This window comes from Aethalodelphis obliquidens, unplaced genomic scaffold, assembly GCF_003676395.1.
Source record: "Aethalodelphis obliquidens isolate GAN/ISIS:26980383/991018 unplaced genomic scaffold, ASM367639v1 scaffold2, whole genome shotgun sequence".
NCBI lineage: Eukaryota > Metazoa > Chordata > Mammalia > Artiodactyla > Delphinidae > Aethalodelphis > Aethalodelphis obliquidens.
In genome coordinates this window covers 19459983-19472542 of record NW_020837946.1, presented here as the reverse complement: position 1 = coordinate 19472542, position 12560 = coordinate 19459983, and the positions used below count along the sequence as shown (strand labels likewise).

Here is a 12560-nt window from a genome sequence, read left to right as displayed (position 1 = left end):
GGAGGAGAAGCACAGAGGCTGGGTGCTGGTGTCCTCGGAAGGACATATCCTGGCCATGGGAGTAAATCAAGAGATGCCTCCTTCTGGGCCGGGGGGCGGACGCAGGTCTCAGTTACCCCGGCTGAAAACTGATGGGGGATGGGCCAACGGTCCTGAGGTCCTCCTAGCTTCCACATTCCGTGATCCTGGGACCAAATCAGGGTGACAAGCCTGTGGCCAAACTCCAGACAGGGCGTCTCAAGAGTTCCTGAGCTCCAGACATGCTCATTCTCAGAGGCCCCGCCCTGCATCCCATCACACATTCTCAAATGGACCACATAAATCAACAGAACGCATATATAACTCTCAGGAGTGGAACGGAGTTGTGGATGACCATTTGACATTATGTTAGGTTTTGTTGCTAAATTAAACAAATATTCATTTCAATTCTGCTGCTTTCTTTTCAAATTCTGGAGCCGACCAGTTTGCTTCCAGCTAACAAACATTTTCATTGGCTGTTGATGAAAGCTTGTGGATCCTAAATGCTGTGTCTACCTTCCCAGTGCTCTGACCCCAGAGAACTCGGGCAGGGAGCCTGGAGAAATCCAACAACGGGGCTAAAAGAAATCTAACAAACGCTGTGTTTTAAGCACAGGAGGGTATCTCAAGCTCCACGCAAGGCCACTTCCTCCAAGGAGCCCTCCCAGACCACTCCAGCTCTCAAGAATCCACCCCCTGCCAATCTCAGAGCATCCACTGCCTATGGGACTCATTCGGCACTAAGGATACACCCTTGTACGGCTGTTTCGCTTCATTCTTCAGCTCATTCCTGCTTTGTTTTATCTTCCCCCACTGAACTGTGAGCTCTCAGAGGTGCTTTGGACCTCTCCTCTGCACCTCCCCTCCCTCTGAACCCAGTACGGTGTCGTAGCAAACCGAGACAGCCGAGGCCCTGTGAGCAGGGGCTGTGCAGTCGCAGAGGGGCTGGAAGCCACTGGTCCCACCTACCCTCCATGCCATCATCTTGATGCCCATTGAAGTTGTCATAGGAATCCCAGCGGATGAGGGGGTCGGAGGTGTTATAGTCCACGGACACGCTTGGCCCGTTCTCCAGGTGTTCCATGCCTTAGAAAATGGGAAAGGCGGAGACGACCGTGAAGAGAAAGAAAAAACCGATCAGCAGCTGGAAAAACAGAGGAAACCAACAAGTTCCCTAAGGATGCTCCCTAAGGGACTTCTCATGTTCTTGACCATGGCGAGGCAGGACCACTCGCTTAAGTTGGATGGAGAACCCAGGAGTCTGGTTTCTTGCATTCTTGAAAAGGTTCACACCAGGTCATAAGGGTAAATGAGGACAGCAGCACTGAGCAACAAAGACCCTTTAGAAGAAAGCTGGGGGACCCTCTGGCTGGGTGGCTGCCTCTTTCTCTTCTGTGTCCCAGGGAGCCCTGGGGCAGTGCCAAGAGTCCAGAGAGTCTGGCCCTGGAGTCAGGGGGAAGTGCAGGAGAGGCCTGTGAAGGGCTGCACGGGGTCACGGACAGCAGGCAAATCACAGCCTTGACGTTGAGAGGACACAGGTCATCCCAGCCATCCCCCTGCCCTTCCACTTAAGATGCTTGCCACTGCAGGCAGAAATCTGAGGAGAGAGGCAGAATCTCTCCTACACATCCAGAGAAAGCCCAGGATGCAAGTCAGGCCTTCTGGGTGAGTTACCGTCCTGACCCAGCAGTCCTTTCTTTAGTCTGCCCAGAGTCCCTCTGCTGTAACCTGACTTCACCTCTTCCTATTCTGTTCCCAAATAAGATGAAGAACAACTGGTCTCCACATATAACCAGTCTAACGGCTTAAAGGCTATTATTAAATTGGCCTTCTCATCTTCAGGTTGAATCACCTCAGTTCTCATAAATACTTATCGTCCATCCAGCACCTTTGAGAGTCCCCTTGGCCACTCCCTCTATCCACCATAGCCTTCAGTCTCTGAATATAATAGGATGATGACCTAATGGGGCCAGAATAGTTTATCCAACCCAGCGCCTCTCTGTCTACTTTTTTATTTTTATTATCCAGAGATTAGGTCACTGGTTCATGTTTAGCTGGGGGTCCACTATGATACCCAGATCTTTTACTGCTGGCCTGACCCTCAACCACAGGTAACTTGATATTTGTAGAGCAGATCAGTGGGAAAATGGTTGAGGTCGGGCAGGGCAGAGTGGAGGGAAGGGAATGAATCAATGGATTCTAACTTGGCATTTACCTTGAATTTTCTCTGGTCCATAGGAAAACACAAATTCAACTTTGCCATATTCTGGAAATCGATCATCTGAAAAAAGGAAAAGGAAAAACAAAAATGGGCAACTGATTCCCAAAAGAGGACTCCACAAAAAGTTTTCTTCTAGAAGAGTTTAAAGTAATACATGTATACATGGTTGATAATATAATAAGTAGTACACATAATGCCATTAAGTCTCCTACCCACCTAGCCCTGTCTTACCTGTCTGAGGTAACCATTTCTTAGCATTTCTATTTCTTGTTCTACGAGCAGTCACCTCTAAGACCCTAAATAATAACCACAGTTTTTATGCCACTATTTCTAGATATATCAGTTTCAAATAATCTTCACTGATTCACCACTATGAAGATGAACAATTTGGATCACTTATAGTATTCCCACCTCCCTTCTTAAACCTGGTTTATTATTATTATTACTATGACTACTGTTATCATTATTAGTTCACCATTCTGATTACCTCTGAAACTTTCAATACGATGGTTAAGCCTCTATTTCTTGATCTGTCCATTTCCGATGGTGCCCTGATTCCCTCCATGTAGGAGGAGGAAGTTTGGGCCCCGCCCTTCTCCCACCTCTCCGCAACTCTACGTTTATTTTGTCAGCTAGTCTCTTACTTTCTTTGTTAAGACTGATGACATTTACATTCTCTTCTGCAATTATAACGGCATCTTCTGCTTTTGCTCTCCTGGCTCCGGTACAGGGAAAGCTCATCATAGAAACATCCTTCTCCTGCATGAGCCAGACCACACTGGGGGATCAGGCCTCTCCTCCTCAGAGCCCCAGCCCCACGCTCTGATCTCTGCCTGAGCCCAATCTGCACACAGATCACCATCCACTGCTTGCAGGAAGGGAAGTTACAGCAGGGGTGGTGTCGGCTCCCTGGAGCACCCATCATGCCTGTGTATATCTCCATCACTGCAAGCATCATTTCATAGTATCATGTCTGTTTGTGCCTTTCTCCCATAAGACTGGGAGCTCCCTGAGGGTAGGGCCTGACGTCTTTCTCTTTGTATCACCAGGGTCTAGCGCATGCCTGGCACATACAGACACACAGTGATGCTGGTGGATTTATACATGGACAGATGGATGGATGAGTGGATGGGTGGATGGATGTGGACACGTCCTGAGCCTGAATGTAATACAGATAAAACCTTAAACAGATCGAGGAAAGAAGCAAAGGGAGACAGCTCCCGGAACACCTCCCTTCCCGTGGGAAAACGGTCACCCTTCACTGCTGCCACAGCCCCTCCATTATTGCTCTCCTATCCTGTGGCCTAATTATTCCTTGCTAGGTCTGCCTCTCTACTCAGCGAGCCCACCTTTGAAGGCATCATCGAGGTCCTCCTTCCCAAAGACAACCCCCAGGTCATGGATGGCGCAGGTATGGAACTGCACGCGGAAGATGACATCTCGGGCTGGGCTCCGGAACTTCTTGTGGTAACACTTCAGCTGGGTGGGAAAGACAGCAGAGCCCATCAGGGGCCGAAGGTGGAAAGTTAGTCCCAAGGGGCCTCCTTATCAGCTCCACGACTAAGCCCCAAACCCAGTGAGAAAAAGGTCACCAACCCCAAACAGGATCTCAGAGCTCTCTGCAGAAACTTCCAGAACAGCAGAGAGTTGACAGCCAGCCTTGCCCTGTGGGGACAAAGCTATCCTCCCAAGAAGTTCCTGTACACCAGTCAGAATGGGCAACGTAGGAGTGGATTTCAATCACAGGAGGAAGGAGTGAAGTTAGAATTGAGGGAGTCCTTGTCACCAGCAGGAAGCCCGGAGGTAACAGCTCACACAGAGATGTATGTCCCTGGAGATACTCCAGAACAAGGGGCAAGCCCGGGGGAAGGCACATACGACACTGAGGCAGGGGATGGACAAGGACGGTCAAGGTTGGAAGGCCTTGCAGGGCCCCTGAGAGCCAACGACCCCAAGGCTGGTGGCCCACCAGGAGGGACGCTCTTGTCCAGAGAGGCAGAAGGGGAGGAGGAAGAGAAAAGGAAGAAAAATTCAACGGCGGTGCGGGGGCTTGAGACAGAGGGGCAACTTACCAAGATGTCTCCCTTCAAGAGCAGCCCAGGCTCGATGGTGATGCAGATGCTGGTCTGGCTGTCTCCCTGGACGTTGCTATGGGAGCGAGGCAGGCAGAGGGACAGAGGGCTGCTGAGGCGGCCGGGCAGTGCACTTTCTCCCAGCTGCCCCTCTGCCAGGGGGCTATTGTGAAAGCTCGCTGACCCATCCCTCAGCCCTACCCTAGAAGTCCTCCTAGAAAAGGTCCTAGGCAGCCCCCCAACCCCGGCCCCCAGCCCCCAGTCCTCAGCCTTGGACCTCCGGCATCCCTGTGGAATACCTACTAGATACCAGAAGTGTAAACAGGTTGCATGGCCTGGTAGATCCGGAGAAATGGCCGACACCCTGTAAGGGAGGGGTGCTATTAGCCAAGACAGCAGAAACAGCGGGAGGAGGAAGGGGGAGAGGAGAGATGAAGGAAGGAAGGATCGGCCAGGAGGAGGAAAGGGAAGAAAGGGGGAAAGGGAAGGAGGAAAAAAGGAAGGAGAAATGGAAAAAGAAAGAGGAAGAAATGCTAACTTTTCATTTCAAAGGCATTTTGAGTTTACAAAAACACTACACCGTCCAGCGTCACCTGCCCACAGGCACTGCCAGTATCCAACACATTTTGCAAATGAATCAACTGGGGCTCAGAGAAATAGGAAGTGGTACAGTTGAGACTCCAAGCCTAAGACTGCAGCTAGCCCGTATTTTTACCCCCCAAGGCTGCCTCCTAAGACAAAGAGATGGAAGACAGGAGGGGAATGGAAGCTAGAGGGCTCGGGCAAGTACCTCCTTTAGACTCAAAGTTGGGGATGCCGTGCATGATCACGTGGTGCAGAAACAAGGGCTTGTTGTTCATTTTGATGGAGCCAGAGAGCAGGCCGCTGAAATAATGCACGTACCTGGAGCAGGGAGAAGGGCAGCTTCAGCCAGGGAGGCCTCTGCTGGAGCAGAGCCATTCTGTTCTCTTTTCCCCCGGCATATTGCCCTAGGTTGCCCTGCCAACATCCCCCCCCCCCGCACCAACCCCCAGGCCTCCTGGCAGGTGAGGTCTCCACCCTTGCTGCCGGTAGCCCCAGGAACGCGAACAGGTACTACTACATCTGGAGTGGCATCCAGCCAAACCTCCCACTTGGGGTTCTCTGGCGCCTCCTGGTGGTCAACATGGCCATCTCTTTCCTGCTTCACTCCCGGCCCAGGAATCTCCTGCTGGACCAAATGCCCTCCCACACATCCCTGACAGGCATCATTTAGCTGTTCACTACCGCACAAGGCAGGGTGATCAACCAACAGACAGCTCTGACAGCCTCACACCGAGCCCAAACCAACCTTGCATTTGTACCCACAGGCCCCAGTTCTGCTCCCACAAGACCCACCAGCCACGTGACAATCCAGCAAATAGTAAGAGCTTAGTAATTCTGGTCCTTTGTTTTTTTATATCACGCTGAAGGGCACAAAATTCCTCTGTACCATATTTGACATTAAAGGATATCTAACTTCCACTAAGTATTCCTATCTCTAGGGTCAACATGCCCCAATTCCCTTAACAAAGATCTCGTTGGAAGAACGGAAGGAATAAGCCATCCCCACTCCTTCTAGAAGAGAGGGAAAATTAGGTCCAGAAAGGGTCATCAGCCTCCCAAAGGCACACTGCAAGAGCACACAAAGGTGGGAGGAGAGCAGGTGGGAGGAGAAGGGAAGCCGTCTCACTCCAGTGCATCTACTAGGAGAGGCCAATTCTTTTGGTTGGTGTGTCCTCCTTTTCTGACTGGCCAGAGGACACCAAGCTGGGTCAGCTGGACCAACCAGAATGCATTCTGATTTGAGGCCGGTGAGACCAGAACACTCACAACCATGACAATGGTCCCGTCCCGTCTTTTGGCTCCTTGGCCCACCTCCAGGCCTGTGGGCCTCTGTCCCTGGGCTGGGGTGGGGCCACCTTGGACTCTCCCAGCAAGATAATCTGATGGGCAGCACGAGCTCCTATTCAGGCCCCGGCCCAGCCCCCAGCCCCGTTGCTCAAACCGGAAACCTGGAATGGCGGGTTCCTATCAGATCTTCTGATCGTGCCAACAGGATGTGTCTGTGTGCTGGGGACAATGAGCCCGGGGTGGGGTGACAATGAATGGGGGAGCTGCAGGCAAAGCCCCTCCCTCCCTCTCTCCCTGCCCTCCTCTCCTCCAGCTGCTCCAATCCCTGCAAGCGACACTGACAAGAAGGCGGGAAAGTGGCAAGGAATGCCACTTTCCCAGCAGCTGCACTTCCACATTTGGGCACAGACAGAATTACCCACCCGTGAGCAGATGCAGTTGCAGATACGAGCTGCACGGCAGATACAGATAATGTAAACACGGACACACACACACACACACACACACACACACACACACACACACCGATGGCATGCTACGTAAGCACACATTGAGCACGGTGGAATCCCTGAACAATCCTGGTCCTGAGAGGTAACACTAATCCCCATTCTCCAGGCTTTCCGCTTCAGAAATGTGGCAGCTCTGCCCTCTCTCTCCAAGCCACATTGTGCCATCGCAACAGCGTGCTCCTCTATTTGAACCTCTTATCTTTCCAGGTCAAGGGCCGGACTCGTGACCAAGGCCACCAGCCACAGGTAGCAAGTCAGGATCTTAAATAATACTTCTTTCCTCCCTGAGACTTCTTCCCTGGGAAGACTCTCACTGATCCACAGCTGCTGTGTCTGGCAGCCTAGTCAGAATTTTCTGCACATAAAGACATTCCGTTTCTGATCTCTGACCCAGAGGCTGGCTACCAGCTGTGCTGTGCCAGTTGTAAGGCGCTGGTTGCCAGCGGACTCATTCACTTCTGCTTGGGCTTCCTGCTACAATGGTGGAAACAGTCCCCGGTGGTGCCGGCACATTCTAGCCAGGCAAGGTAGGGGTGACGGGGTGTGAGTTGGGGACCCCCGGCATGGAGAGGCTGAAAAGCTCCAGGATCTGTAGCTAGGGGGTCCTGCTTGCCCAGTCAGTGTTCCGAAGGGAGAGAAAAGTCAGTGAGACATTTTGGCCTTTATACTTGATGTTCCCTCTACCTGGACCCTTTACCCCAGACCTTTACTTAGATGTTTCCTTCTCCCTTCTCAGACCTCACCTCACATGTCATCTTCTCAGAAAGGTCAGCACACTGGAATCAGCCCCTCACGTTCGCCCCTGTCATTCTCTAGCCCGTCGTGTTCTGGTTTGGTTTTTTCTCCATCAAAGCACTTACCACTGTCTGAAATGACCTTGAAGGTTTATTTACTTGTGTAATGTCCATCTTTCCCAAAACCATGTCAGCTCACTAAGGGCAAAAGACTCTGTCCTGTCCAACTAGATACCTCCAGCACTTGGAACATACTAGAGTACCTAAAATTTCCCAAATGAATGAAGGAATCCATCCCTGTCCTGATTCCTGCCTGGGCTGTTGGGGACCACATGGGTGAGAGACCGTTGTAAAATTTTGAAGCTCTCACAGCAGAAGGTGACCCTTATCACGAACATCTGTGACCTCCTCAGGGCAGGTGGCAGTGACATCAACCTCCTGTAGACCCATCAAAACACGGAAGCAGCCCTGTTCCCAGGACCAAGAAAGGCACTGCCTTCTTATACAAGCTGCCTTCTTGTACCTCCCCCACTGCTGCCCCTGCTGCTCTCTGGCACCAACCTCAGGAGCCAACTGCCATGCCCCACTGTGAGCACACACAGCTGCTCACGGCTTCACCCATGTCCCTGAGCTCCCACCCCTGCAGGCTGGCACCTGAACATGCATGCTTGGTACACTCCCACCATGGGTACACGAGGCTAGTTCCCACGTACAGCGAGCACGCACACACACGCACACACACGCACACGCACTCGAACACACATGCACTGGGCCGAGAGCCCTGGAGACCTACCTCTTCTGGGATGGCTGGCCAATGGGTACAATCTTATCCTCGTAGAACCGCTTCATTGCAAAGCGGTCCAGGGCCTGGTCGGCACTGTGGGGAGAGACAGGTGGTCAGAGGAGTCAACCTCCACGAGTCCCTTGTCCACCCAGCCCTGCAGAGCCCTCTGGCCACTCTGTCCTGAGATGCCTTCAGGAAAGGACTGCCCCAGCATCTCTCCATCCTGTGTGCTGCACTACTCAGCACAAGGGCCTTGGAGCCAGGCAGCCTGGGAGCCCATCTCAAGTTCATCACTGACTTAGTAGCCCTGCAGCTTGCGGCAGGTTACTTAACCTTCCTGGACTTGATTTTTCTTTCCTGTCAAATGAGGTGATAACCGTGCCTTCCTTGAAGGCTGTTGTGGCAATTGAGTGAGATGACATCTATAAAGAGCTTGGCACATGTGGGCACACAGTAGGTGCACAGGAAATGTTGACCATTATGCAAAGATTAAGCTGGGTCAGGTTTCTTAAAGTCATAAAACTACCGGCCTATTGCAAGCCCTTCATAGAGCATTCTACCCATCCTCAAAGAGATCATTTTTTAAAGAGACAGATCACATAAGCTTCTCCATTCTTGACTCTCCAACGAGGTCCCATCCCTCTCAGAATCAACCCCAAAGTCCTTATCAAGGGTACAAGGCCCCCGGGCTCTGCCTCCTCCCAGCTTCACTTCCCACTCTTCATCCCCTCACTCACTCGGCTCTCCAAACACGCCAGCCCCTCGAATTCCCACTGCTGGTCTTTGTCCTTCCCTCTTCTCTGCCTGGAAGGTCTCCTGCCACCACCCACCCCACCCCCTCACGGACTGTATAAGACTCAGTTCTTCCCCCCCCTCACCACTTAATTCTGCTCAAATATCACCTCCTCAAGAGGCCTCCTTTCCCCACCGTCTTGCTCTAGTCTCCGTCCTTCAAAGTACTCATCACCTGCTCTTACTGATGTGTTTGTTTACTCATTTCACATTCATGAGGGCAGTGGCCTGGCTTTGCCCACTGCTCTACTTCCAGCACCTAGAGCCGCCTGCACAGTGGAGGCCCCATAACTGTCGTCAAATGACTAAATGAGTGGAGGAATTCCTCTGCCTCTCTGAAAATCCAAATCAGAATGGGAATCATCCATTGGTTGTTTCCTATTCTGGATGCAAAACACCTAAGTGGGAAGATGCCCCTGCTGGCCAGAAGCAGGGGAAGAGATAAGAAACCTTCCAGATGGCTCTGCTGGACCCAGATGTGATCCAGTATTTCTTTGTGACTCCCTCTCTGCTCACTCAGGTAAACAGAAGGCAGTTGGGCAAAGAAAAGTGGCCCCAAGAAGCTGACTGGACGGGGTGTCCATCCATGGGCCTGCCTCCCACGGCTGCCCCTCCCCAGGGCCCCAGACAGAGGGATGGTGTCTCCTCTCTCCTGCTCTGTCCAGGGGCCCCTGTCCCAGAGCTGAGGGCAGGGACATTCTCCTTTCCAGGGGCTCCTCCCCCTGTCCTCAGCACCTCTCACCTCCTCTGCCCTTATCCTCCAACCCCAAGGGAGGGAGAGGCCTTGGGTGGGTGGGGGAAAGGGGCTCTGCTGTCAATATTCAGAGAATGGGAGGCTCGGGGCTCTCTTACCTGGCAGAAATGTTGCTGTAGTGCATGTAAGCCGCGATCACAACACCTATCCTGCCTCGGTTTCCCTGAAAAAGCCCCGAAACACAAAAGCCTTTACTTCTAAGGCTGGCCCTCCTGCCCCAGAGCAAGGCGGGCAGGGGCTGCAGAGAGGGGCGGGTTCTCAGGGAGAATCGGAGGAGGGAGGAAGCGGATGGGGGGTGAGTCTCAAAAAGAAGAAACACAGCTGATCGTCCACCACACCTGAGTGACCCACGGGCTGGTACCTCCACTTCCTGGGGGTGCACCCCAGACAGAATCGATTATCCCCAAGAAGGAGAGTACACACAAAAACAAACTTGCACGCTCACACAATCCAGTGATACGGGCAGGTGCACACACTCATCCAAAAATATATCCGTGCACGGGCATGAACACGCGCACACACACACACACACACACACACACAGACATCCTGCAGCCCCCGCTCTGACCTTGTTGTGTAAAACGACAACATTGTGGGGATCTGCGTTGAGCCAAGTGTCCATGGCCTTGCAGACACTGCAGATCTTCTCCAGGGCTGGGGTGTGGAGGTCGGGCCAGCCAAATTCCAGTACCTGTGGCCCAAGCCATGAGTGAGAAGCGGCAGAAGTCCAGAGAGTCAACGGGCGGGGGGGTAGGGAGGTGCCCACACACGCCACGCGCCAGTCCCACAGCGATGCCACCAGCAGCGGGGCCTCAGTTCCTGCCCTGCACATCAACACTCTGGAAGGCAGGGGTGTGGAGGCAAAGGACACTGACCCAGGCCTACAGACCCTGGGTTCTGACACTGGCTCCCTGTGGGCCTCAGGCCAGCCACAGCCCCTTCGCCAGCCCCCGTTTCTGATTGTGCAGAAAGCAGAGGCTTAGAGCCGATGGCCCCAGGTCCCTTCCGTATGACTGTGACCTTAAAATGCGCTGGGAGCCTCCAGCATTGTGCCCCAGCTCTCCTCCCACAGATAACCCTGAGATCTGGCTCAGGGAGGAAGAAGGAAAGGTGAAGCCTGTTCACGGCTCTTTTCCAGGCCCTGGACACACAAACCATCAAGTTTTCAGGCCAGCCGAAGGAGGCCTGAGCGAGACAGAGAGCAGATCTGAAGAGCAGTCATCAGGCTCCTTCAAACCTTTCCTAACTCACAAAACTTTAAAGTAAAAGAAAATCTGTGCTCGGAAGGGCCCAGAGAGCACATCTAATCCAGCCCGTCCACTTTCAGAGGTGGAAACTGAGGCCCAGAGAAGTCTGCCACCTGCTCAAGGTCACACAGCGACGGGCACCATAATCCAGGGGCCGGAGCAGATGGGCACGCAAAGCCCACACACAGCACACTGAACAGCAAGTGAAAGAAAGTTGGCTGTAGGAGGGTCTACGGTGATGACTCCCAGCTGGTTTAAATCCAGAATACTTTTCAATAAGACTCAAAATCTCACAGCTCCAGCCCCACCCCAGACACTCTGTGTGCACCACAGGTGGCAGACCTTGGTGGAAATCACTGTACTGAGCTTTGCTTTCTGTAATTCGTATTACAGAAACAATAAATATATTATTTTCTATTTTCCAAATAGAAGATGGCACTGTAAGTCTGAACAGGCTTTGCAAACTGTCATAGCACTTTCCCCCAAGATTCTAATGTGGGAACCTCAGAGGAAGGGAGCCCCCCTGTTCCCTCTTCCAGGCAGGGAGAATCCCTCCCCACCCCAAACAGCCATGGACTCACCTTGGCGTGGAGCTTCGTGATGTCAGGTCTCCGCTCAGAGAGGTTGAAAAGCTAGAAGGAGGAAAAGGAAGAGATTGTGAGAAGGTTGGCCCTTTCTCTCTCTCTCTCTCTCTCTCTCTCTTCCCTGCTGGAAACTCTACCTACATGACCATACATGGAGTCCTACCAGATACACACGGATGGACAGGAACTCAACTACAGGTTCTCAGGATAAAGAGGGAGACAGAAACAAGTATGTACATGCCCAGCCACTCCCCTGGATGAGCGGACATCCTGAACTGAAGATGAGAAGGGGACAGAACCTGTCTCAGGTCCCACATGCCACCCCCAAGGTGGGCATCTCTCCACACTGAATGGAAATTCAGTAGTGTCAAACGATAAGCATTTGGCCATCTCTGGTTTCCTCTTCACATGTCGACTTCAGAAGCTCACCGCACGAAGATGTAACTGCTCCGTGGTCGGACGCCCTCCATAGGAGGGTGCAAACTGTGCTGGGTCAGCCCTCTCAGACCCCTGACACCCCTCTTCCAGAAGACACCCCCCCAACACCTGACCACATCCCACAGGAATCCCCCAACCTCTGGATTCCCTTCTCCACCTCTGAAAGAGGCGTGCAGAACTCCCCACATCCACCTCATGGTCTGGGAAACTCAAGACCCCTGTGATGTCGCCTGGGGAGAGAAGAGGACTGCAGGGTCTGGAACGGGCAGGATGCAGCAAAAACCCATGGAATCCTGGGCTCCTGAAATAGGGCAGGATCTTAGCTTCTGGTCCACTCTTGAGGCCGTAAAGGAACACACTTTATGCCATTAGCAATGGCTAACACTTCAGTGTTACAGTGTCCACAGCCTGCCAGGCCGCACTAAGGACTTTACATCTACCACCTGCCTTAATTCTCTCCACAACCATAGAGGTAAGTAGACCCATTTTACAGATGGGGATCCTAAGGCTTAATGAGGCTAAGTGCCAAGATCAG

At 52.6% G+C, this 12560-nt stretch overlaps 1 protein-coding gene across 6 annotated transcripts in view; it reads right to left on the bottom strand.

Annotated features, from left to right (window-relative positions):
- The window catches only part of TNS1 (tensin 1), a 204983-nt gene that overhangs the window by 78777 nt on the left and 113646 nt on the right, over positions 1-12560 (bottom strand). For all 6 annotated transcript variants that reach the window (XM_027121786.1, XM_027121791.1, XM_027121783.1 and 3 more), the window contains 10 exons: positions 11585-11635; positions 10325-10447; positions 9855-9919; positions 8220-8303; positions 5102-5214; positions 4615-4675; positions 4312-4387; positions 3589-3718; positions 2234-2299; positions 988-1104 (listed from right to left, as the gene is read on the bottom strand). In XM_027121786.1, the coding sequence (XP_026977587.1) occupies positions 988-1104; positions 2234-2299; positions 3589-3718; positions 4312-4387; positions 4615-4675; positions 5102-5214; positions 8220-8303; positions 9855-9919; positions 10325-10447; positions 11585-11635 (886 nt within the window). The remainder of the gene's footprint in view (positions 1-987; positions 1105-2233; positions 2300-3588; positions 3719-4311; positions 4388-4614; positions 4676-5101; positions 5215-8219; positions 8304-9854; positions 9920-10324; positions 10448-11584; positions 11636-12560) is intronic.